We start from the raw sequence: 27,289 nt of genomic DNA on the forward strand, positions 1-27,289 counted from the left end.
GGGGGGTTTTTCCTGGCCGATGGGGCAGGAGGGAACTCGCCCTTTAAGGGGTAAGGGAGGGCACTTGTCCTGGGACACTGTTTGGGGAGGGTTGGGCACAGGCTCAAAGAGCCCCAGGAGGGTGGAGCTTGCGTCCACTGGTTCTGACCTTGGCGTTAGGCCCTCGGTTGGTATCTTGGGTCCTCAGAATAGTCTGAAAAGCTTGGCTCACTCTATGGTTAGTATTAGGTCCGTTCCATTTATTTATTTAATGGGAATGGTTGCTCATCAAAGGGGCATGCTGGCCCAGGGGCGCTGAGAGCCCGTGCCACCCCAGTGTCTCCCCCAGGCTGTGGTTCCCTGACCCCCCACACACCCATCCCATCCATCCTACCCCCACCCTCCAGTACTGACCCAGCTCCTGGGTCCAATCACCCCTCCAGGCACCCTTCAACCCCGCACAGACAATTCAAGTCAAAAAGAAATGCCTTCCTGCCAGCCCTCTGTTGCCCAGAAAATGGGGCTAACAGGAAACATCTCATTCATTATCTTCTAGTGAATTGAGGTTTAGTTACTTGAAATAACAAAACAGGGGGCTTCAGCCGGAAATGTCCACGTTGTTGCTGTCAGCACAACAGAAGGTGGCACATGAGAAAGACTGTGAGTCCCGAGAGCCTCACTGCGGAATTTCTGAATCAGGGTGAGGAGAAACGCAGCCGCGTTGCACACTCACCACCAGACCCTGGACGAACCCTGACCTCGCTAAGCCTTGGGGTTCTGGCCTGTGAGGTGGAGCTGGCAGACGCCACCTCATTCTGTTCCTGTCGGGACCCACGGAGATTACGGATTGGAGAGCTTGGCAAAAAATAAACACTAGGCTGATTCATGGTGATGTATGGCAGAAACCAACACCATATGCTAAAGTGCTTATCCTTCAATTAAAACGACATGAATTAAAAAAAATAAATACCATGTAGGTATATGCTGCTGACACCCCATCAGCCTGAAGTCCCCCACGTGAATCAAGTCCCCTCCCTGTTGCCTGGTAGGGGTCAGGCAGATACCTATGGTAGCCATAGGGCAAAGGCGATGTCTTGCCTACCACAGGTCTCTCCCTTGAACAAAATCCAAAGGATCTCAGCAGAGCTGCACAGCCTGTGGCCCTGGCAGGGGGACCTGAAACCCACATGTGCCTGGAGCCTGAAGGCGCCATTTCCAGGATCCTGTCTATTTCCATGGGACTCGTGGGTGTTTACCCCACACTTCGGACGAGCAGGCCCAGGTAGGGGCTGGAGACACCAAGAGGCTCGACCACGGTCTGGTCACTGTGTCCAGCTGCCTCTCAGGCCAATGGGGACAGCAGAGACTAACGTGGCCCAGCCCCTTCCCATCACTGTCCCTGTGAGGTATGCAGGATGGGGGTTAGGGTCCCAGTTTTGCTAAGGAAGCAAATAGAACCCAGAGAGACTGAACCCGTACCCAAGGTCACCAGGAGGGCATTTCTTAGAGTATGTCAAGGTGTCCCATGAAAAAAGGATTCTGAGATCAGCAACTCAGAGACATTCTGGGCCCAAGTCAGAATTTTTAACTGAACTGCTGCGGGGGGGATAAGTAGGTAATATTTTCAAACTTTCTTGACAGGATGCCCTCTCTTGGCAGGACCAAGATTCTACAAACTCAGGGCTCTTCAAACCCCCTGCTTTGGGCGGCACCACCATCAGAGTTTCTCTCTGGTGCAGGACGTTAAATGGGTTATTTCCACAGCAAAATGATGGGTGACGGAGGTGGGTGACGCACGGTGGTACCTTGAGACTGAAGGTACCCTGGTCCAGTCGTCCATCCCCCACTGCCAGGCGGCTCCTGGGGTGCAGAGCTGACTGCACCTCTGTGCAGAGGAGATGTCCAGTGGGATCTCCCAGGGACCTTCCAGAACTAAGCATCTTCCGGAAAGGAAGCTGGCTGCCCCTCTTGGAGGCCTGACCCTAAGGGGGCGGAAATGGGCAGAAGCGGCTGCCACGTCTAGGGCGTTCCTACCCTCACATCCTCTCTGCCACAACTGTCACTTCTCCTGGGAATTCTGAAGGAGCTCTCACATTCTGTCTCGCAAGAGAACCACAGAAACCAACACCGCCTCCCACACATCTTCCCGACCCTGCCAGGCAGACTGCACAGTGGGGCAGACCCACGCAGCTGCGGTTTCTCTCTGCCCAATGCCAGGTTGCCCCTCACCTGGCAGGTGTGCCTTCCTTGCCTTTGGGGAACTACCCCTCCCCATTCCTGGCCCATCACAATTCCACCCTCTTCCAAGCTTAATCCTTTGCCCTGACTGGGAAAATAGCAAACATCATTAAAACACTGAATAGATGCTGGGAAGACACGTGGTACAATTTACCCTCTGGTCTTGAACTGCATTCTAATGGAAGAAGAATGCAAAGTTCCCCGGCAGTCCAGTGGTTAGGACTTGGTGGTTTCACTGCCGTGGTGCAGGTTTTAATCCTTGGTCAGGAACTACGATCCCACAAGCTGTGTGGCCACAGCCAAAGGGAGAAAAATTGGGGCAGGGAGGAGGTGGTCTTTGGTCTTCAGTAACGTGCTAAAGTGATAAACCTAAACCCAGGTACCAGTGTTATATTCAATGGTAGTGAGTAACAGTCACTCCATTTGAAAAGAATAACGAGAAAAGGATGCTGGGCTTCTGCCTCTGTCATCCCCACCACCTCTCACACCGAGTGGCTCCACCAACTAGTTCAAGACCAGAGCAGAGGCCGAGGGACGCCTTCCTCAGCCCACCAGCCATGTCTGTGCCAGCACCAGCTCTGTGGTCATCTGTGCCCAGCAAGTTTCAATCTGTCCATCCCCCTGGTGTGCTGCTTCTGTTTCTCTGCCTCTGGAGGGTGGCGTCCTCTGCTGATCCTCAGCCTAGACACCCGACCACCTCTTGCCAGGCCCTTCCCTCTGCATTAGACACGCTCCTGGAGCAAAACCAGCCTCAGAAGCACGGCCTTTGGGCCACTGTCGTGAGACCACCTGCGGTAGCTGCAGCTCAGGCGCCCACCCCAGTCTGTTCTTAACTTGCAACTCAGCTACTCCTGAGCCCTCCTCTGTCAGGGCCATGTCTCCAGTGCCCAGGCAGGTTCCAACTAGTTTTATTTTTTTCACATTATACAATTATCCTTTTTTAAAAAATTTATTGAAATATAGTTAATATAGTTGATTTACAGCTAGTTTTAGGAACTTCCCTGGTGGTCCAGTGGTTAGGACTCCACGCTTCCGCTGCAGGGGACTTCGGTTCGATTCCTGGTTTGAGAACTAAGATCCCACATGCCGCAAAGTAAGACCAATAATAATACCAATAATAATAAACCAAATAGTTTTAGAAATAGGTGTGAGTCCCATCTCGGAAGGAAAAGTCAGTACACTCATAAAAATAAGAAAAGACATAATGAAATCATTACTTTTGGAAGAGGACATGATTGTTTACCTAGAAAATACCAAGAAATCAACCAGAAAAAGTACTATAAGTAATAAATGAGTTCAGACCAGTGGGGAGATATGTGATAAATTGATAAAAATCAATAGTATTCTTATATACTAGTGACATGCAGCTAGTAAAAAAAAATCATTGGAAAAAATTATTTCATTCTCAGTAGTAACCAAGCACATTAAATATTAAACACTAATTTAGCCTAATTCTAAGACATTTATTTTTAATGTTAATATTTTGCTCCTACTGGGAGAACTAAGCATATAATAAAGATGGTGATGTTCTCTAAATTAATAAGCTTAATGCAATACCAATTAAAAAACTTGAAAATGTGTTTATATACTTAAAAATCCATAAACGGTGAAGAATCAGAGAGCTCTTTTTTTTTTAAGGTAATGATGGTTGACTTTTCTCAATTTTAAAATATACCAAGAAATAATGATCAAAATTTTACAATGCTGCATTAAAAACAAGACAAAAACATCTTTGCACATCCCAAAGAATAACAATGGCAACAGATTATAATACATGGGAGAGAAAAGCATCCATCAGTCCATAGTGACACTCGGGAAAGGGAGTGAAGGAAAGATCTTCTTTACAGAACAACCTCTGTATCTAGAAGGGATGACAGAAAACCCATCATTTTGCAGCCACCTGTGTAATTCACACGGGCCAGGAGCATCAAGGAATACTAAAATCAGACTTCCTTGGTGATACACTGGACAAGAATCCACCTGCCAATGCGAGGGACACCAGCTCAGTCCCTGGTCCAGAAAGATTCCACCTGCCACAGAGCAACTCAGCCCGGGTGCCACAACTGTGTGCCCTAGAGCCTGTGCCCAGCAACGAGAGAAGCCACCAAAGTGAGCAGCCCTGGGCACCAACGAGAGAGTAGCCCCCACTCTCCACGACCAGAGAAAGCCCAGACAGCAACGGAGACCCAGTGCAACCAAAAACAAAAACAAGCTCTAAAAAAGGAATGCTAAAGCCACTGTGTGAAAAGCTAGGAGAGAACCAAATATTCACACTGTCTAAGGTACCATCCCACAAACTAATTATAAAGGAGAAAAAGCACCATTATACTGAAGAGATCAAGCAGATGCAGCCTTACCCAACCGGTCAAACTCAGCATCACCACTTAATGGGACAAACCGACATCATGTGACCCCTTATGTGATGCTCCGAGGAGCACACCCCATCAACTCTTCTTGCCAAAAGTGCGAGGAAGCAATCAGATACACCCAGGCTATGGCCGAGCCTATAGGACAACTGGCCTTGGACTTGGCAGAAAACATTAATGCGAGTTATAGGAGCAAAGAAAATCAGAGATAGTCCTGATTTTAGGGAGACGAAACAGGCATAGGGCAAACCAGATGCTGTATGTGATCCTTGACTGGATCCTAAATCAAAAGAAAAGGGAGCTAGGCAGGACATTTTGAGGACAACTGGGGAAATCTGATAAAAGATTAAGTCCTAGGTGTGATGGTGGCTCTTGTTTAGACAAGAGACTGTCTTTGTCCCTACATTCCGAAGTGTTTATGGGGAAAATGTCAAGATGTCTTTACTTACTTAAAATGCTTCTGCAAAGCAACACGAAAGGAGATAGATGACAGACTATCAGTGACAAAATAAAGAAAGAAAAAGCAAATGTGAGAGAAAGTAACAGCGAGTCTAGATGAAGAGTACCTGAGTGTTTATCAGACCCTTCCTTCAACTGTCTGTTTGAACATTTTCAAAACAAAGCACAAGGAAAAGAAATAGAAAAAAGAAACAATGAAATTCAGTTCTAGTTTAGAAGTAAATTTCAAACTATTAATAGAACCAAATGTTACATGAGCCTCATGATAAATTCCAAATGAGTCAAAGTCAAATATTTTCATAAATTGGGGGTTATAAATAAGATAGCTTTTTTTTTTTCTTGCTAGAGATGGGAAATAAGTGCCTAACTACTGAAAAGTGAAAAATATAATTAGAAATAATGCAGATATGATATAACTGGAAACAGAAATATTCAAATGCAGGAAATAGAATGAAAATGAAAAAGCAACAGAATAAGGAAAAAAAAAGATAAATGATATTAAAAATACAAAGAACTGATTTAAAAATATAAAGATCAAAAGAAAAATTCCTCTTGATAAGTGCTCAAAAGAGATGGACATACAGTTTGTGCAGAAGGAAATACCAAGAATAAACAGTAACATGGAAAAAAGTGCAAGGTCGCATTAGCTATTAAAAATGAAAATTTAAACCAGTTTGAGATCTTATTATACACTCATTAAGCTGGAAAACAAATCTGAACTAATACTCAGTGTTGATGGGGACCCTCACGCCTCAGAGAGGGTCTGATATTTGGCCAATCAGGAGGTAGGGAACGGAAAGGGGAGGGGACAGACACAGAGAGAAACAAAGACCCTCCACGCCCCAGGGAGTATGGCCGGAGGTCCACATGGCTGTGTCCAGTTGAGTGGGCAAACAGGCTCTCGATTCCATCCACTCAGTGTCTAGAGCCTGGGAGCAGGTGTCCCCTGGTCATCCCCACCTGGAGTCGGGGTTTTAGAAGTCTGTGCCACAGGCCAGTCTTCTGGCTGGCAGCCAATTGCTAGGCTGGGAAGAGCCCACCCACACTGGGAGCCAGGGGATGGTCAGTAATACTGAGGGAGGTCCATCCCAGCATGCCCTGCAGGCTTCGGGCTGCCCAGGACCCCTCCCTCTTCACCCCCAACCTCCACTCTCTGGGAGCACAGCTCCATTTGGCTTCCACCCGGCTCACACCAGCTCAGGGGCTGGGCCTGGCAGAAGCTGCTGGAGCATCAGCGGTTGAGGGGTTGACCAGCCAGCCAGGTTCCCCTCCGGGTGGAACACAGTGAAGATATTAGTAGTGACCAGGGACACTCAATCCTGGCCCAGATTTAAGCAGAGAGGTGACACGGCTCTGTCTGGGACTCAGACACAGCAAATATCATTAGGTGGATACTGTATGAGCCAAAACAGCTCACACACGTGGGTCACAAATGCACGTGGTTAACTGCTAAGGACAGGAAGTGGATTTTGAGATCCAGAAACAGTTTAGCGCTAGCTTCACGATGGCAGGGTGATTACTGCACTCTATTGCGTGTCTTCTCTTCTAAAGAGAAGACAATGGCACCCCACTCCAGCACTCTTGCCTGGAAAATCCCACGGACGGAGGCCCTGGTAGGCTGCAGTCCATGGGGTCCCTAGGAGTTGGACACGACTGAGCAACTTCACTTTCATGCATTGGAGAAGACAATGGCAGCCCACTCCAGCACTCTTGCCTGGAAAATCCCACGGATGGAGGCCCTGGTGGGCTGCAGTCCACGGGGCCACGAAGACTCGGACACGACTGAGCGACTTCCCTTTCCCTTTCCTTGCCCTCTAGAGTTGCTGATAAATCGACAATATTTGGGACTTTTTTTGTTTTTAAAATAAAGAGCAGCTACCCTCATGGGAATTCCTGAGAGTAAAGGCAGGGCTAGGAGCCCCAGGACCTGCTCATGTGTGTGAGCATCCTCCAACTGGTCGTACCTGCACTTGAACTCAGACTCCATCACCCAGTCACCCAGGGGGGTCACACAGGACTCTTACTCACGAAAGGATGTGCTGTCCTGTTTGTCCCAGCTCTGTGCTGTGAGGTCCTGCAAACGGCCCAGCAGCTGCCCTCTGACCCTCCCCTTTGCTCACCAGCCCAATCGCCCCTCTCCTTGTCCCTGGACGGGGAGAGAGGTCTCCCAACTTCGTCTCTTTTCCCTAGCCCCACCCGACTTCCGGGCTTCCCTGGTGTCTCAGCTGGTAAGGTATCCGCCTGCAACGCGGGCGACCTGGGCTCGATCCCTGGGTTGGAAAGATCCCCTGGAGAATGGAAAGGCTACCCACTCCAGCATTCTGGCCTGGAGAATTCCATGGACTCTATAGTCCATGGGGTCACAAAGAGTCAGACACGACTGAGCGACTTTCACCCGACTTCCAGATGGGTTTGTCTGAAACACAACAGAGCCGCCTCACCCTCTGCTTCCACCTTCGGGATAAAATCTACCCCGTCCTCACCTGCCTGGCAGCCCCTCTCCTCTCTCACCCGCCCTCTCTCCTGCCAAGTTACCCTTCAGCCATCCTTCCCTTCCACTTTGGGGGACCCTGTTCAAGACTCAAGTCCAGGGGCTTCCCTGGTGGCTCAGTAGTAAAGAATCCTCCTGCCAATGCAGGGGACACAGGTTCAATCCCAGATCTGGGACGATCCCACATGCCAAGGGACAACTGAGCCCGTGCGTCACAACTACTGAGGCAACGCTCCAGAGCTTCTGAGCTGCAACTACTAAAGCCCGCACACCACAGCCTGAGAAGCCGCGATGGGAAGCCTGCGCACCGCAACGAAGAGCAGCTCCGGTTTGTCACAGCTAGAGAAGACCCAGAATAGCCATAAAGAAATACAGAAATCTTTGAAAGGAAACAAAAGACTCAGGCCCAGCATCACCTCCGGGAAGCCTTTCTCATCTCCAGGCAGAGCGTGTCTACTGTCTTCATGCCCCAGCTACACCTGAAGAGGCCACTAGCCCTGCCCTTCTCACAGCTGGGAACAGAGATTTCTCTCTTAGAGCCTCCCTCCCCCGCAGAAGCTCCCTCCCTCAGGGAAGGAGTCCTAACCTCGCCAGCTGCGTGTTCTGCATTATAACTGAGCAGGACCCTATGGGGCCTTCCCAGGATCATCCCCCATGTCCTCACCTGCCTCTTGTCTGTAGAAAACTTTTAGCCTCTGAGGTTTTCCCTGAGTTCCAAAGATCACAGCTACCAGAGAAGTGAGAAAAGGCAGAAACAAAGGAAAACAAGTCGAGCAAGACAACAGTAGTTTAGCCATTAAGCAAAACCAAGGACCTTTAGTTCCTCCTCAAAGGCTACAGATAACATTCTGAACCATATCCTTGCCCTGTTCCTCAGATACTGAAACCCCCACCAAGCGGAAGTAGTTAAGTGCCTTCGGACCACAAGCACGTAGACCCCAGACCAGGTGGAACCAGAAAGTTGATGATGTTGACTGCTGATTACCTCACCACCAACCAATCAGAAGAACGTCCATGAGCTGATCAGGCACCGTGCGTGCAACGCCCTCCCTCACCACGTCTTTAAAAACCTTTCCCTGAAAACCACTGGGGAGTTGAGCCCTTTTGAGCTGCCTTGATTCGTTGCGTGGTGCCCCCAACAAATGCTGCACTTTCTTTCACCACAGCCTGGGGGTCAGGAGATTTACTGCAAGGGGGCAAGTGGACCCAAGTTTGGTTTGACAACATCAAACTTGACAGAGCAGGTGCTCAAAAAGATCTATAAAAGAATGGAAACAGCCCATCCAGAAAACCTAGAGTGAGCAGCAGTAACAGTGACATTAACAGGAGAGCTAAGAGACGTGGGTTTGATCCCTGGGTCGGGAAGATCCCCTGGAGGAGGAAATGACAGCCTACTCCAGCAGTCTTGCCTGCAGAAATCCCAAGGGCAGAGGAGTCTGGTGGGCTACAGTCCATGGGGTGGGAAAGAGTCAGACACAGTTTAGCAGCTGAACAACAGTAACATTATCCCGCTTTGCAGACAAGCAGACTGAGGCACAGAGAGGTTGAATAACCTCTCAGGGTCATGTAGCTAGAAAGTGGCAGAGCTGGGTCTCAAACCAGGTGCGCCTGATGCCAGGGCCAGCTTCCCAAACACTTCTCTGTGGCACAGGGAGAAAGTTAAAAGCCAGCCTGTTCTGAGCTGAGACGCCAGGGAGAGGTGGAGTGGTTGGAGAGCAAGAGGGGTCACAGGCCTTCCATGGCTGGGAAGAGCCCCAGCGCGGCCCTGGAGAACATGGACTGGGTGTCCAGAAGGATGTCCGGGCCCTGCCCTTGCCACACACCCGCCCAGGACTGCAGAGGATCTCAGAAGGGCGCCAGGCAGGAAACCGGAGCAGCCAGAGAAATCCTGGCCTCCCGAGACTCTTTAATCACCGTTTGCACAGGAAGTGGTGGTGATGCATAATTCAGGGTGAGGCTGCAGGCAGTCGCTCTCTGCTCTGAAACCTCAGCTTCCTGCTGGCACCTGCCACCTTCCATAGTATCTTTTGGGTGGCACACTGCCTGCAGCCCCACCTACATGCAGTGCTCGCCCGCCCTGTAGATTATAAATCTACTTATAGCCCCTGCCTGCACTGTTCCGCGTCTGGAACCCAGACCATCCCAGATTTAGAAAGCCCAAGGAGGTCTCGGATTGGAAGATTCTATGTCAAATTCGTGAAACTCAGATCTGATCATTTCCCCATCCCCTGGCACTTGAACCTGGGACTCCCAGTGGCAGGCATCTAGGGAGGCAGTTTTAGAATCAGACAGACCTGGGTTCATATCCCAACTCCTCCAACTACTGTGGGACCCCAGACAACTTATTTCACCTCTCAGATCCTCATCTCATGGCAGGGATGAAAAGGAATAAGAAATATGAAGGCCATCAGCACCCATCCTTCCCTCACCCCACTCTGTCCACAGAGCCACCAGTGGCTGCGGGAGCAACTCTGGCCCTCGCACAAAGGAGGCCAAGCCCAGAAAAGTACCAGGTGTTAGAAAGGGGCCAGAGGTGCCCTCCAGGGGCTGAGAGCAGGTGGGCAGGAGAGACCATGCCAACAGGTGCTGTGCTTGGCCTTTATATGTTATCTCCTTTCCTCCAAACAGGCCCACAAAGAGGACTGCTGACTCCCATCTTACAGAGAAGGAAGCTGAGGTCCGTCCATCATAATAAGCACCTTTTAAATAACCTGGGCTTTCCCTTCTTTCAGAAAGACCTTGGCAGACCCAACAGCCTATGTGGAAAGTGAGAAATCAAATTGTAAAAACAGCTAAGTCCAGTGAGTGGAGGCAGGCTCTGGGCTGCTGCCGCCATCCAAACTCAGCTCTGAGCCAGTTGCACAGTCCCAGCCCCTGAGCCCTTCCTAAGGTCCCTAAGGTCACCAGCCGGCCCTTGCTCTCACCCCGCTGCCCTTCCTGTGCCTCCCGCCCTTCCCTGTGTGGAGCCGCTTGTCACTCCCTGCAAATGCCAGTCCCTATCCCTGGATCTAGGCTTAGGCTTTGTGCACGAAGATAGTCAGTAAATGTTGGGTGGTGGATGGAGAGATGGGGAGGCTGGTGGATGGGTGGGTGAACAGATGGATGGACAAATGGATGGATGGGTAAGGAATAGATAAGGAGATGGAAGGGCTGATGGGTAGGTGGGCAGGCAGAATGCATTGAAGGGCTAAAGCACATTCTTTGGATCTGTCACTGGCCGGCTCCACAACCCCACCGGGACGCCAGGTGCATGGCGGGTTTCACAGGCCAGCTTGGAACTCCTGACTCCTTGCCCAACCTGCCTCCTGCCTCAGTCTTTCCCATCCAGGAAATGGCTGCCTCCAAATTCTCCAAATTCTCTCCTCTCACACCCACTTCCAATGGCTCTATTATTCAATTGCAGGCGCGTCTCTTCTGCTTCGCCCTAGCTCCAGTCTCCAGCAAGTCTCACATGGATGGAGGGACAGCCTCCCCACAGGTTGCCCACCCCAGCCCTGCCCCCTCCCTTCACTCCCCTCCTGCCTCTGCCTGGATCAGCTTTCTCCAGATCTCTGCAAGGCGCAACCCCCAGTTCATTCCAGGCTCCATCTAAATGTCCGTCTATGAGAGAAGAGGCTGTCCATGGTCATTCTAAGGGCAAAAATCTTGTCTCAGTACTTTCTGATTCTCCCTAGTACCCGCCTCCACTGGACAGTTCTTGCCATTCCTTTGCCAGTTTCCTTTCCAGCCCCTCCCCCATGTAAGTTCCAGGTCACTCCTGAGTCCTGGTGCCTGGAGAAGTTTTGGCATATAATAGGTATGCAAGATATTAATGGAAAAAAAAAATTTTTTTTAATCCTGGACACATGTATTGACAACCACCGAATGTGAAAGGTATTTCCATTAAGACTATCCTATAAAAATTTCAGAGCATTCACCCAATCATGTTGAGGACAGCGGTTCACCCAGGCATGACATTCACGGTTTCCAGGCCAACGGGCATTTTGCCTTCCATCCCACTCCAGATCGGGTTCATCCACCTCTAACTGTCAACCCCAGCCAGCTGTCAGCCTCCCCTTCTGTGCTCAACCTGGTGGGACTGCTCCGGTCCCTGGGGTGGGGATGGCCACTGGGGCTGCTGCAGCAGGAGGCAAAGGAGCATCTGCCCTCAACACTCCCCAGCCCCTAACACACGCATACTTCCACCAGAGCTGGGGCAGAACCCCCTCCCAACCCCACATCAGTGGACCCATGAACATGGTGTTCCTGTCTGCACCAAGTTACATGGGGGAGCACCTGGATACCTCCATTTACAGGTGTAGCTCAGAGCCGGAAGCTCAGAGCTGGACAAGGAGGGTGGGCCCAGAGCACCAGGGACTGTTCATAGATCTGGACCTCAATCCCCCAAGAACCCCTCCGCCTAGAACAGCCTCTCAAAGATGCTAGCAAGTGTTTACAAAAAAACAAGAGTAGCAGCAATTCTGACAGTGGGCCTACTCCATGCAGACACTGAATGCTTTACATGTATTAACGTGTTCAAGCCCCACAATAATGCTATGGAATGGGGCCTGTTATCGCCCCCATTTTATGGATGAGTAAACAAAGGCCTAGGGAGGTTAGAAACAAAAGCAAGCTATGAGAAGTCAACAGGAGTTCAGGGCACTGGGCCATCATTTCCATCCTCATCATAGCGATCCCACTCCTACTTAGTACAGACTTCCAGGGTTGGGACAGTGTTGGGTCTGCTCCCCCCTGCCCCCATCCTTACATTCTGAGAATTGTCAAGTTATGTATCTCACATATGACTCATGTTTTCATCAAAATGTCTTCTCTTTTCTACTATGATTCCCAAGTCAATACATTAGGGGAATATCAGAGGCCAATGTGATATTATATATAACACTATTATTAACTAAAGTCTTCACTCAAACGTCCTTAGTTTTTGCCTAAAGTCCTCTTCTTGTTCCAGGGCCCCATCCAGGACACCACATTATATTCAGTTGTCATGTCTCCTTAGACTCTGCGTGGCTAGGACAGTTTCTCAGACTTCCCTTGGATTTGATGAACTTGACAAATGTGAGCAGGACTAAGCAGCTGCTGTGTAGAATAATGTCTGTCTATCGAGGTTTGCGTGATGTTTTCTCATGACTAGACCAGGGTGACGGGTTTGGGAGGGAGACTGCAGGGGTAAATTTCCTCTCCCATCATATCATATGAAAGATACATAATATTAATATCTACATGACTTACCATGGCTGATGTTGACCTTGGTGACCCAGCTGAGGCAGAGTGTGTCGGGATTCTCCACTGAAGAGTTGGCCTTTTCCCCTCCTTCCATACTGTGCTCTTTAGAGGGTGTCACTATGCATATGTCACCCAAGGGTGGGGGATTATGCTGCACCTCGTTGACGGAGATTTATCTACATAAATTATTTTAATTTCTGCACAGGAGACTTTCCTAGTATTTATTTATTCATTTATTAAATCACTTACTGATGTCAATATGGCCTCATGGACATCTGTTTTATACTTTGCAACTTAGGTTTCTATGTGATTTTTAAACAAACGGGATAGAAACTGTCAGAAGACATAGCATTTCGAAGGGGGAATGACATTCCTATTTTTTAGTGCAAAACAGGTGTGCATGTGTGAATTTGGTGTGCAGTGAGCAGGGCTGAAAAATGTAATTCTGTGGATCTCAGTTCTTAACACTATGTGAGCAGAACCACCCCTACAAGGCTCTGTCCGTGGTCCTGCCTGGGTTTACAATCAGCCTGGGAGACTGAGATGTAAAGCTCCCACTTCTCCAACTAGCAGGCAGGAAGGCATCTGAGTGACAAATGTAGCACTGTATTGGGTAGGCAAAAAGTTCACTCGGGTTCTTCTGTAACATCGCGCGGAAAAAGCCGAATGACCTTCTTGGCCTACTCAATAAATTCTCTCTATTTTCTGTTACAACAGGGTGAAATGAACAAGATGAAATTCAACAGGAATAAAGTCCAAGTTACAGGTTTAGATCCAAGAAATTACTGACACAGACAACAGGCCTGATCTCTTCAACAAGTCAGGATTATTCAAGTTGAGAAAAAAAAAACTGAATTAAAGAAAGAGAGACCTAGAGGTCAGAACAACTGCATGCAGTGCACGGTTCTGGTGAGGAAAGTGGTTTGAACAAAACAGCACAGATCGGCCTTTTGGGGCCAAATAGGGAAATCTGAATAAGTTATGCATAATAATTAAGCTGAGAATTTACTGGAGCAGAAAAGTGCTGATCATTTACTGGGAAAAAATCAGGTTACAAGACAGTATGCACAGCATGACCTCATTTTATGGAGAAAATTTACATATAAGCATAGAAACAGCTCTGGAAGGATGTGAGCGAGGTGTGACAGCGGGGCTACCTGAGGGATGGGAACATGGCACTTTGGTTTTTGCTTGTCCATATTTCTATTCCCACAGTGCATATAAACTGATTTTGTAATGATAGAAAATCATGCTTTAAAAAGAAAAATCAGGGCTCCATGTTCCCGACGCAGGCGGCATAGGATCGATCCCTGCTCAGGGAACCAGATCCCACACGCTGGAAATGAAGAACTCGCGTGCCACAAGGATAATCAAAGATCCTACATGCCACAACTAAGACCCAGCACAACCAAGACCCTAAATAAACAAATACATTTAAAAGAAAATCACTGATCCTTCTCCAGGATAAAGGGGCATCTTGGCTTGGCACGGGTTGCTAAGAAAGATCCCAAGGGATTTCAGTGGCCAGAAACTTAACCTGAGGGCACCACTCAAAAGACAGCCGTGCCCCCAGACACCTGCTGTGTGTGATGTGTTGGGGCTGGAACAGTCCCGGGGGTCTCCTGGTCCAGCCCCTCCATGTTATTACTAGGAAAAGTGTCACACAGTTGATGGTGGCTTCAGGGCTGGAAGCCAGAGGTTTGGCCCCTGCCAGGTCCTATGGAAATGGCCTGAGGCTTCAGGAATAGAGGGTATTTGGCCTGGAGAAGGGAAGATGGGAGGGAGAGAGGGGGAAGGGGACAGGAGTGCTGTTTTCACATATTTAAAGACTGCCACGTAGAAGTGAGACCCATGTGAGTCCCAGTGCAGAACCACGATGACTAAGTGACAGCAGGTTTGGCTCCTGAGTGTTAAGAGGCAGAAGCGCAAACAAGAGGAGCTGTTCAGCTCCGGGAGAAGGTGGGGCTGGTGAGGGGCTCACCGAGAGCTAACGTGGCCGCCTGCCAGAGCCTGCCGGGAAGCTCTTCCCACCACTGAGACCGTGGCCCTGGGACTCCAGTTGCAGCCAGGGCCAGCAGCTTCTTCTCCCCATGCTTGGGGTCTGCAGCCTGCCTCAGAGGATGGGAGGGGTCAGACCAGCCTTTGGGAAGAAGGATCAAGGGGCTGCAGGAAAGCGCCCTGAGCAGATCCTGGCAGAGGGAGAGCCTGGGTTCCAAAAGGCAGGCAGCAATGGGCCTCTCCCACACGTGGTACCTGAGTCCTCAGACTTGACACCTGCCTCATCCTCTTCTACCTATCCCTCTCAGGGACTCCCAGGCCCCAGCCCAGCCCGGCGACCACAGACGATTATCTATCATCCTTCCCCCTTGCCAGGTGACGGGGAGGCATGGATCCAACCCAACCAGGCCTGGGTTCTCCCATGTTCTGGAATGCTAGGCCCCAGCTGTTCCCGGAACAGAAAGCCAGGGAGTGCCAATGCAGAGCCAGAGGCCTCAGGTGGCCTTGGAAAGTCACTACTCAAGGTTTCGTGCCCTGACCATTCCAGAGTGGGCAGGAGCAGGAGTGTGGGATGCTTTCCTGCCAGGTAGGTGCCTTGCACATCCCCCACCATACACATACCCACCTCTCCTCCCTGGCATGAGAGGACACTGGTCTCTGCTCACCCCACTGGCAGCACCCACCCTCGGATCACAGCCCTGCTAACACTGTTCCTGCTTTCCCCAGATCCGCGCGGCCCCCACCCCGTTGCAGACACTGCTCAGCTGCTGTTCCTCAGCTTGGCTGTGGCAGGCTTGCTTGCCGCCACAGCCAGCTGCCAGTCAGGCCTGCCCCTCGGAGCCCGCAGGGTGCGGGGAGGAGGGGTGGTCACCAGGCGCTAGGCTGAGAATCCAGGAAGGCCGAAGGCAGACACCTCCCGCTAGGTTCCAGGCCGGCTGGGTGCAGTCAAGGGGCCGAGGCGGTAGAGCGCCCCTAGTTGTCCTCTCCTCCCCTCGGCCAGGCCCAGTGGGGCGCGTGCTTCCCCCCTACTCCATCCCGCCCCTAACCCCGGCCCCCGTCCTGGGATTCCTGCACCGGCCCTCTGCAATTCGGTCTCCGCAGGGCAGGCAGGGGAGGGGGTCCCAGAGCTAGAATCTCACGGTTCCCCCCGCCCCATATACCGAGTAGGCTGAAGAATGGTTAGAGGGACCCTCAGGGCCCGGGGTAAGCAAGGTGGCCAGAGAAGCCCCCCCTGCTCCCCACTCCGGGGCGCGATGCGTGACACTCGCAGCACCTGCGCGAAAGGTGTAAAGCCAGGGTCCGACAGGGTGGGGAAGCCCCGCGGCTCGAAGTCCTCAGGTCCGGCGGGATGCCTCAGGGCTGCAGCCGCCGCCGCCGGGACTGGGAGCGGGCAGGTGAAATGGCGAGGAAGCCGGGGGTGGGGGGACTGGGGCGCAGGCACCCCCGCCGCGGGGCCCTTACCTCCTCGCCTTGGCCAAAGCGCAGTCCGAGCGCCGCGACGCGCTCCACGCGCAGGAAGCCGTCGGGGTCGCGGCCGCACACCTCGAACACCTCGCGCAGGCGGCGCACTGAGCGCAGCAGAGCCGCGGGGGCGCCCGCCCAGCCCGCGCCGCCCGCCATCCGGGCCGGCCCCGCAGCTAGCCCGAGCCACGCGCCCTCCCGCCCCGCGCCGCCGCCGCCGCCGCCGCCATCGCCGCGCGCCCTCCGCCCGGCGCTGCGACGCGCAGCCTCCGCCCGGTGGCGGCGGCGGCCGAGCCGTGTCAGCAGCGGCGCCGCAGCCCCGCGGCTCCGGGCGGGCGGGGGAGCGGGAGGCTGCAGACAAAAGGAGCCGCGCGCCTCCGAGGGCGGCCGCCCGCGCGGCCCCGCCGCCGCCGCCCCCAGGCTCGGGATCCCTGGGCCGCTCTGAGCTCGCCCGGTCCCCTAGAGAGCGGGAGGGTGGATGTCCGACCCGCGCCCGGAAACCCAGGGAGGCCCCAAGGCTCCGCCCCTGCTTGGAGGAGTCCGCGAGGAAGCCCGAGCCCCCCCACCGGACCACCCGCGCCGGGGTCCAGCCGCCTCTCCCCCACCTCAGCCCCCCACCAGACACCAACCCATCCCCGCTCACCGCGCCCTTTGTACGCGCCGGCGGTGCCGAGCGCTCAGTATGTCCTAGAGGTTTCCTGTATTAGCGCGCTGGACTTGTTCCACTCATCGCAGAGGAAGCTGAGACTCAGAGAGGTTGAACTACTTGCCCTAGGCCACTCAGCCAGTCGGGGGCCAGGTCAGGATTCCTAGCCAGTCTGCAGCGGGATGGAGCTAGGCCCTCTACTCTCCCCCTCCTCTCTGCTGCCCCTTAAAGAATAGTTTCCAGGCTTAGGTCAGCACGGGCCTCCCCAGCAGAACTCAGGGCCAGCTCCGGGCTGGGCAAGGGCCGGGAGAGCGGGAGCGGGGACCCTGGGACAGAAGCGAGTAAGGGGAGACAGAGCAGTCAGGAGGAAGGAAAAGCAAGAGCTGCTCACAAGGCCTGCCTGGGGCCGCCCAGCATCTTGGGGAAGTTTCCTCCCTTCCCTTGAGTTCCCACGCTCACCCCTTTATTGCACCCTGGACCCTCAAGCTGAGAACCCCGGAAAGTCTTGGCCCTGGGGCTGATGGCAGCCTCCAGGCCTGTACCTTAGCCTCCTCCCAGTCCTGCTTAGCTCCCAATCCCTGCTCCTGGGACTCCCAGTTTCGCCCCCCGGCTCTGCAGAACCTGGCCTGGCTCTCTTCTTTTTGTTGCTCAGCATGCCTGGCCCTCGTGGCACTAGTTGTACCCAGCCCAAATGCAGGTCTTGGCTGAACCCACCCCCACTTAAGTTTTCCAGCTCAGTTCAGAGGTTTCCTCCTTTAGGAAGCCTTCCCTGATAGCACTCCATTTTGCCTGTTATGCTGATTTCTGATCCCCTCCTCCAGATGCTGACAGTTTTGTCATTCTCTGGTGGGCTGCCCATCTCCCCCATGGGCATGCTGGGAAATTCTCCAGGGCAGGATGTATCTTCCTCACTTTTGTTCCTCATCTCTAGGCAAGCAGGAAGCCTCTGGCCAGAGGAGATGGGGACCTACCCCATCATCGGCAGGAGCCACGAGCAGTGTAAGGACCTAGACAGGGAGGCTAGAGTGAGGCCCAGTTCTGCGCATGAGCTGTGTGGCTTCTCTTCCTGGACCTCAGTTTCCCCTTCTGTGGTCTTCCTGCTCAACTGTGAGTATACCCTGCTCAGGGGCTGCCATGTGGCTTCTCTGATTCTCCCTCCCAAGAGGTTCAGGACAGAAAGGAGGTGGGCAGGGCAGGGTTACCCTGTTTTGGAAGCTGTAGAAATGACTCTCAGAGCTCTCCCTGCATCAAATCCCAGGGAAGCTGAAAGACCTCAGCTGGCAGAGGTAGGGCCTCAGACCTGAGCATGAACAAATCCCAGGTGACCCAGGCTCAAAGCCCACACCAGATTTGTGGTTCTTCTCCCCCAAAACAAGCTCACACAAAATTCAAAAGTCCCTTCCTCAGGGGAGCCCTCCCTGACTCCCATTTCTCCTCCCCATATCCAAGAGCATCTAAGCTCCTTCTGCTTCCCTCTTCCTGGGACACCTCAGTCCTACCCTGTCCCCATCCCATTTCCTCTGGCCAACTCTCATACTTCCAGATTCCATGGAAATGGCACCTCTTGCAGGAAGCCTTCCCTGATCATGTATTGTGACTTATCCTAGTGTCTCTTACTCCTGTTATTATCACAAGAACATCTGGGAAGTAGGTATGAGAGTTAACACAGTGACCACAAGGCCCATGAAGGCAGGGACTACGCCATTTCTCTCTTGATTTTCTAGCTCCCGGCTCCCCCGGCTCCTAGCACAATGTCCAGTACACACAATTAAGGTCTGAGAAGGAATAAATTAGGGAAAGAATGGGCAAAAGATACCCATGTGCTAATCACTGGGACCTGTAAATGACCTTATTGGAAAAGATTCTTTGCAGTTGTCATGAAGTTAAAGCTCTGGAGATGTGGAGAGTCTCCTGGGTTAGCTGGATGGGTTCTAAGTGCAATCACAGTATCCTCTTAAGAGGGAGGCAAAAGCAGATTTAACACAAGCAGAAGAGAAGGTGATGTTGCCACAGGAGGAAGAGATCGGAGGGGGGTGCGGCCACAAGCCAAGAATGCCAGCAGCCATCGGAATCTGGAAGAGGTGAGGATGTGAACCTCTCCTAGAGCCTCTTTGATCTTAGGCTTCTGGCCTCCAGAACTATGCGGGAATGAATTTCTGTTGTTGTAAGTTTCCAAGTTGGTGGTAGTTATAGCAGCCACAGGAAACTAGTATATATGGTATAAATATCATGGGGAGGTTATTACAGATTATTAAGAGCCAGGCTTTGGATCCAAAACAGTGGTGCCAGGCACCAAGTTCTGCTGCTCATTTAGCCCTTTGAGTCTAGATGAGTTAACTTCTCTGAGCCTCAGTGTGCATATCTGTAAAGTGGGGACAGTAGTTCCTACCTACAGAGGGCCTCACATGAGAAAATGAATGTAATATGGCTGGCACAGTGCCTGGCATGTACTTGGCCCGTGTGATTATGATACGTGTTGGCACGGAGAGGTTGGGAACTGATATGAATGGGGAAGCATTTCTGATTTTCATCCCTAGGCCTTGAATTCATCGTCCATGTTATGTGGAAATGGGGCAGGATTCAGTTTCTTCCTGCTCACAACCTGCGGGTTTGTTTTTTTTTTAACCATGAATAATTATTGCTCTGGAAGGGAATAAGGGGGTGTGAACACATGGCCTTCTTCACCTGTCTTCTAATACCTGAGTCTAATACCTTGTCTTCTAATGCCTGGGTCCCCAGAACCAGAAGCAGTAGCCCTGCAGGGGCGGGGTGATGGTGGTGGTTGGTGCTGAGGATCCTGGCAGGACTTTGGTGAGTCTGGGGTGAGCAGGGCATCTTGAGACCCGTCTGTCCTTCCTTGTCCAGAGGGGTGTCCCAGCTGGGGTGTCACTCACTCTGGGTGCCTACCCACAAGCTTCTCTGACCCTCAGAAGAAAGTGGGTCCATTGGATTGCTAACATTCCTTCCAGGGTTCTAAGAAGAATGACGAAACTGTACTTATTCTACCCAACTAGGCTCCACATCTGCCTCAGAAATGGATCCTAGAAGTGGCTCATGGTTTAGGAAGCAGCCTTCTGTCTTGGGCTCACCTACCAGAAGTCCTCCAGTTTCACCTGCTGGAAGTGCTCTCAGATCAGCACGTGCCCAGCCTTCTCTGTGGCCCCTTCTGCTGAAAAGAAATGCCAGAGTCTTCAGTTACAGTCTGTGTGGAATGGAAGGGAGATTGGGGAGATTAGGTGGGGTATGATGGAGAAGGAAATGGCAACCCACTCCAGTATTCTTGCTTGGAGAATCCCAGGGACAGAGGGGCGTGGTGGACTGCCGTCTATGGGGTTGCACAGAGTCGGACACGACTGAAGCGACTTAGCAGCAGCAGCAGCAGCAGGTGGGGTATGGGGCCATTTGTTACTAAAAGGTAATGGCCCCACCCGGACTGATATAGGAGGAGGGATCCTGGTTTTCACAGAAGGCCTGACATTCAGAAAGCAGAAGACTGTCAAGATGGGAGACACCTTTCTCCCAACCCCCGCTCCTCCAAGGTCACAAAACCTTTGGTGGCAGAATTAGGACCACAGCCTACGAAGCCTCCTAACTCCCGTCATGTTCCTTTCTGCACGGAAGCTTTGGGGCAGGTCCTGGAGTAGAATCTCTAGGCTAAAGCTCCAACTGCCAATTCTGCCATCTCCACCTGAAAAGCTTAAAAAAAGAATACAGAAATCCTGGCATCTAGTCCTGCTGAATTCACAGCTGGGAGGGAATAGGGGCTGGGGGCTGGGGACTGGGGGCTGGGGTGGGGCCTGGACAAGCCAGGGTCATTGAGATTTAGGCATGCAGAGGGCTTCCCAGGTGGCTCAGTGGCAAAGAATCTGCCTGCCATTGTAGAGGACACAAGGGACACAGGTTCGATCCCTGGGTCAGAAAGATCTCTTAGAGGAAGAAACGGCAGCCTACTCCAGTATTCTTGCTGGGATAATCCAATGGACAGAGGAGCCCGGCAGGCTACAGTCAGTGGGGTTACAAAGAGGTGGAGTGCGGAGGCCAAGGTCTTCCTCCTGGGACTCCCTCCAACAAGGATGATGCACTGGGTGTCTGGCTTGGTCACCTTGGGGTGAAGTTGAAGCCCTCCCAGGCTTCGTGGAACAAGCTGAGGTGCAGTGTTTAGAAGGGACCCGGACAGGGCCCCAGCCTAAGGAAGCAAAGCCGCAGACAGGGCTCGGGGACTAGCCGCCTCCCCCAGGACAGACCCGGTTCTCCGGCGCCCCCTGCTGTTCCAGGGAGGTTTTAAAATTTAAGAACTCTCCTTAGAAGCTGCGTTTCTTTCCTAGACACCTTCTCTTGACAAATAGGTATTGAGCGTCTACTGTATGCCAAGCTCTGTTCTAGGCTCTGGGGATGTATCAGTGAACAAAATGGAAAACTTTTCTGATTTAACAGAGCTCATTTCCTTGTGGGTTCTGGGGAATTCTTAGGAAATACTAGGCCTCTTCCATGGGCTATCCTGGATGTAAATGGTAGTGAAAATTTTTTTTCTGGCACATAATGTCTGCTGCTAAGTCGCTTCAGTCAGGTCCGACTCTGTGCGACTCCACAGACGGCAGCCCACCAGGCTCCCCTGTCCCTGGGATTCTCCAGGCAAGAACACTGGAGTGGGTCGCCATTTCCTTCTCCAATGCATGAAAGTGAAAAGTGAAAGTGAGGTCGCTCAGTCGTGTCCGACTCTTAGTGACCCCATGAACTGCAGCCTACCAGGCTCCTCCGTCCACGGGATTTTCCAGGCAAGAGTACTGGAGTGGGGTGCCATCACCTTCTCCGACATAATGTCTAGCCAGGAGTTATTAACTAATGCCGCCTGGATTTGAAGACTCCATAAGAGCCAGAGGGCCAAGGCATCAGGGACATAAGTTGTCTCACAGATTCCTGGCGCCCCAGGGGTTTGGGGGTGAGATTAATAACGAGCAGCCAACAACCCACAGTGCACAGCCCTCCAGGACAGATGTAAGCTCCTGAGGGAGCAGGGATAATGGCCCAACAAAGTCTTGCTGGAGATGCCTTTTGAGTGGGGGTAAGTTCTCTTGGAAGACGAGTTAGGCTTCCCTGGGGAGGAACTGGTGTCTGCACAGCATCCTCTGCCCTGAGTATCATGAGATCCAAGGGGACAAAACATCCCATTCTCAGGATTCCTGTCGAGGAGAAGCTGAGCAAACCTGAATCATTGTGAGAGAAGTCACTGAGCCTGGGAACATGCATGTGCAGAGGCCAATGAAGAAGCCCCTCCCGCAAGACAGCGATGGGCCTTCAAGGTGCCCTAGGCTTCCCAGGGGGCTCAGTGGTAAAGAATCTGCCTGCAAACATAGGAGACACGTGTTCCAGCCTTGGGTTGGGAAGATCCCCTGGAGAAGGAAATGGCAACCCACTCCAGTATTCTTGCCTGGAAAATTCCATGGATAGTGGAGCCTGGGGGGCTAGAGTCCATGGGGTCACAAAGAATAGGACACAGCTGATCGTGTGTGCGCGCGCACACACACACACACATGAAATCTCTATGAGGGTTGTGAGGTTCTTGTTGTGGGTTGAAAACCTCTGTACCTCCCTGTAAAGCCATCAGTAAAGTTTAGAGCAAATGTATGGTTCAGTGGGTAGATGGTGCCAGGCTACGTGTCAGAGTGGGTTTGGGCTGAAAGCAAGAGCAGAAGGAGGGAACTGGCAACATCTAGGTTACATGTGTAAACGGTCCGTCATCTCAGTGCTTGTTCTCCCAGCTAACGAGCTGGGAATGGCTGGAGCTAGACTGGGTTGGCACAGGAAATGGGCCTGAAAAGACAGGTAGGGGTCAAATGGTGGCCATATGAATCCTGGCGAGGACCTTGGAGTTTGTGTGTTGGTGGTGAGGAGAGGACTTTAAGTATGCCCTGGCTGTACGTATGATGGGGTAGAGTGTGGTACACTGGGGACACTGGGTCAGGCTAGGGGACTCTTGTAAATAGGCCAAGAAGCTGGGCCCCTGAACAGTCAGGGAGGTGATGAGGATGGTGAAGGAATTTCAGAAAGCACAATCAGTACAATTTCATGACCATCCAATGTGGTGGTGGGGGTGGGTGGTGAGCGGGGAGGAATTTAGGATAATTCCCAGGTTTCTAATTCAGGTGCACTGTTGGGGGTGGTGGTACCATGGGCCAAGGCAGGGGCCCAGGAGGGAATGCATTGAAATCCTGTGCAGACATGAAGCGCTGCCATTAGGTGGTAGGCTGTCCAGGTCTGGAGGGGAGGAAGGAGGTGAGTGGTGACACTTCACACAGGGTAAACAGATGAGAAAGTTCAGGAACACAGTTGCAGGGTAAAGAGCTTGCGGTGAAGAGGCAGGTGGACGCAGTGCTGTCAGAGCAGGGGGCAGGGGCGAGTGGGGATGGGAAACCAGCACCTGAGGGAGATGGCAGCGCTGGTCAGTGCCCAACCTTCATGGCGCGACGCACACAATATGCCCATTTATAGGCTCCTTAATAGCCCGAGGTCCAGCTCCATTTCCAGTCAGCCTTGTTGACTTTGAAAGATTGTATGCTGGTGAGCAGAAATAATAAAGTCGCAGTGAAGGGGTGGTGGCTGCCGGCATGCTCTCTCGAGTCCATGAAGTCGGCAGGTGCATCCCTGAACCGCTTGGATTCAGATAGGCAAATATGCCCCTTGGAGGAAAAAACAGACCCAGCTCCCTGGAATCTAAATTAGGTAAAAAGCTACCTTTTTGATACAAGGAAAAACACTAAGGTAAAAAGCATCGAAAGGATGGCAGTTGTTAATTTAATACCTGAATAAATTACGCTATTACAAATCTTTTCAGTAGAATTGAGTCAGCATTATCCATACCTCTTAAAAACAACTTGACTTTTTAAAGTAATAATACTCAATGTAAAAGGCAGTAAAATATAGAGAAATAAAAACTAACCATAGTTATTTTTCATCTTTTTCTTATTTATAACTAGTTTCCTATGTGTAAAATACATTGATATTTTACATGATTGGGGATTTACCCTCATATGCAGTCTTTAAACTCTTGATTCTATTGAAAGTTTCCTCCCAAATTTAAATATTATTCTCTAAATCCATTTTTAAAGGGTGCATAAGGAAGCCCTGTCAGTTTCCACAAAGTACTGGATGAATGTAGATGATATAGCCAAAAAATCATCCATGTGTGGCCTCCAGGTATTTTGGTATTATAAACAGTATTTTGATGAAAGTCTTAGTTCTCCAATCACTTATTACCTAGACTAGACCCTTACATATAATATTACTGGGGCAAATGGTGTGGACGTGTTTAAAGCTATTGATACAGAAAGATGAGGTCAAGTGCAGGAGCGAGTCCATCACACCACACTCTGAACCAGCACTGTACTAAAAAGATGTATGTACTGAATACACCTTTGCTAATTTGATGGATGAAGCTGGTATTTCCCGGCTTCAAGTTTGCAGTTTTTGTTTACCTCTGAGCGTGATGACCTTTTCCATCATACAGCAATTAGCTATTGGTACAGCATTTCATCTATTTGGGCTGGCTGTTCATGTCCTTTTGTCCTTTGCCCATTCCGTGTCGCGCCCCACCCCCTGCCCCGCCACCCTGCCCCCCAGCTTGGGTCTTTTCTTAAAATTGATTTTTACAAGTGCTTTTTAAAGATTGTTTTGATGTGGACCATTTTAAAGTCTTTACTGAGTTTTGTTACAACACTGCTTGTTTTGTGCTTTGGTACTTGATCACTGAGGCATGCGAGATCTTAATGCTCCTACCAAGAATCGAACCTGCACACTGTGCAATGGAAGGCAAAGTCTTAACCACTGAACCACCAGGGAAGTCCCTGAACTCTTTATAATAATTTCCGTTTTCTTGGCCTTTAAATTTGGGTGTTTTTTGAGAAGGGAGACAAGAGGATATTTCATGGGTTAGGTAGTGAAAGTGTAATCCTAAGGATTTTCCCCATTGCTTCTAGGTGTACAAAATCCTTCCCTATTGTGGGAAACAGGTTTCCCAGGTGGTGTTAGTGGTAAAGAACCCGCCTCCCAGTTCAGGAGACTTAAGAGATGTGGGTTTGATCCCTGGGTCAGGAAGATCCCCTGGCGAAGGGCATAGCAACCCACTCCAGTACTCTCGCCCAGAGAATCCCATGATCAGAGGAGCCTGGCGGGCTACCGTCCAGGCTCACTGGCCCTGTGGCAAGGAGTCAGACAGGACTGAAGCGACTTAGCATGCACTTAGCATTTCCAGCTCTCCTCCTCCTGGATGAAAGAGGACAGCTCTTCCTGACCCTTGAGATTTGTGGAGCTGTGTGATAAGTTCCAGCAGTGACTGTGAGCAGAAGTGACTGCACGTCTTGCCTCAGGCCTTTAATTGCTGATGTGAGATGCTCCAGATGCCGGGCTGTCCAATCCGGTAGCTACTAGCTGCCAGACTTATTTAAATTAGAATTTAAAAGCCAGTTCCTCAGTCTCAGTGTTCGCACTTCAAGAGTCTGTGGCTGTGGTGTGGATATGGAACATCTCCATCACTCCAGGGGCGCTGGGCGATGCTTGTCTGAGCCCTCCTTCCCTCTGTCATTTGCTATGGTGGCTGATCAGTCTTTGGGGCTCAAGAAACTGCAGTGAGCAGAGTCCCCCTGCTGACCGGTGGTGGACATGCAGAGGGGTGAGGAAGCTTTTGAATCAGTGAAATTTGGGGGTTACTGGTGCTTTTTTTTTTAAACACCATAACATAATCTGGATCTTTTTGTCTGTTCCATTCTATTTACCTAGTTTAATTACCATCATCAGTTTTAAATATTTTAAAATATCTTGTTTTATTATCTAGTAAGGAAAGTTTCTATGCATGCTTTTAATTGTATTTCGTAGCTGTGCTTTCTTGTCTATTTTATAAGGTAAACCCTAGGATCATTTTGTTTGGATACACACTTTCTTCTTGTAGGGATCTTGATTGGAATTGCGTGGGATCAGTAATTAGTTTGGGAACAGCTGATGGTGGTATAGTCACCAAGTTGTGTCCGACTCTTGCGACGCCATGGACTGCAGCCTGCCAGGCTCCTCTGTTCGTGGGACTCTCCAGGGAAGAGTGGGTTCCGTTTCCTTCTCCAGGGGACCTTCCCAACTCAGGAATCGAACCCAGTTCTCCTGCATTGCAGGCAGATTCTTTACCGACTGAGCTACAAGGGAAGCCCAAAGGAGCAACTGGGACTCTAATTTCCACTCTTCCCATCCAGGTCCATGGTCTGTCTCTCCATTTACTCCTCTCCTTACACCCTGGGGTCGGACAGACTGAATCAGCATCAGCATGAGTAAAATAAAGACAACACAGTGACTTTCCATAAAGTACAGTCAAGTCCTTTTAAAGAACTGTATTTTTCATCTTATGAGTCCCTCTTCCCCTATTCTGTTGAGGGTTGAAATGCCTTATTATAAAAAGACTGTTTCTACAATTGTTTGTTTTCTAAGTGCATAAATTAACAAAACACATCTTCAAAATTTTACTGGTGTGTGAAATTCAATGTCTGGATTCACTTTCAACAGGTCTTTATATTAATACATAGACATCTCATTTTGGTAGGGATTTGTGCATGGGGGTGGCAATTGTGCATGACGTCTTTCTTCCTATCCTATTTGTATAGTTCCCTGATAACATAGTCTTAAGGTATTACTCAGCAACCCTGGCTCCTTGAACAAGCAGAGTCCCTTTACTTGGGAGGCCCAGAGTCTAACCAGGGAGTTAGGAACAGTTGATGACCACAACACTGTAAGGAGAAGCAGTTACAGGACCAAGAGAAGGGTGATGGGGGCTCAGAAATCTTTTCCCAGAGGTGCTGATGCTGGAGTTCCTTGAAAACAACGGGCCCAATACATGTCAGCTGGATAAATGAATGCTGTAAACTCAGACAGACTCAGTATTTTAATGGGAACTAATTTTTTGGTCTCCTGTAGAAGCCTAGATGTGAGTATATGGTGAGTGGCTGTACTGTTTTTGCTTAAGGCATAAATACCTAATCCTTTCTGCCTTCCATCCGTGAATTATCAAGTTGGGGAGGTAGCATCCCTCACCACCAGTTTCTCATCCTACTTTGACTTTGGCCAGGCTTAAAAATAGAAAGTACCTTTATTTTTGTTCTCTGGGGCTACAGCAGGTCTTCATGGGAGCTTTAATATTTTTATTTATCTGGCTGCACCCACCAGGTCTTAGCTGTGGCACAAGGGATTCTTTTTTCTTTTTTTTTCAGTTGTGGCACGAGAACTCTTAGTTGCGGCCTGTGGGATTCTAGTTCCCCTACTGGGATCGAGCCCAGGCCTCCTGCACTGGGAGCACAGAAGCTTAGCTGCTGGACCACCAGGGAAGTCCCTTCATGGAGTTATTAAATATGCAAAGTCAGGGTGCATTTCCCAGAGTGGAATGAAAAGAAAGGAGGA

At 50.8% G+C, this 27,289-nt stretch overlaps 1 protein-coding gene across 1 annotated transcript in view; it reads right to left on the reverse strand.

Moving 5' to 3' along the window:
* The window catches only part of RAB11FIP4 (RAB11 family interacting protein 4), a 103,757-nt gene extending 87,383 nt beyond the window's left edge, over positions 1-16,374 (reverse strand). The window contains exon 1 of the mRNA XM_068978427.1: positions 16,216-16,374. Coding sequence (XP_068834528.1) covers positions 16,216-16,374 — 159 coding nt within the window. The remainder of the gene's footprint in view (positions 1-16,215) is intronic.
* Between the last annotated feature and the right edge of the window lie 10,915 nt (positions 16,375-27,289).

This window comes from Capricornis sumatraensis, chromosome 8, assembly GCF_032405125.1.
Source record: "Capricornis sumatraensis isolate serow.1 chromosome 8, serow.2, whole genome shotgun sequence".
Taxonomy (NCBI): Eukaryota; Metazoa; Chordata; class Mammalia; order Artiodactyla; family Bovidae; genus Capricornis; species Capricornis sumatraensis.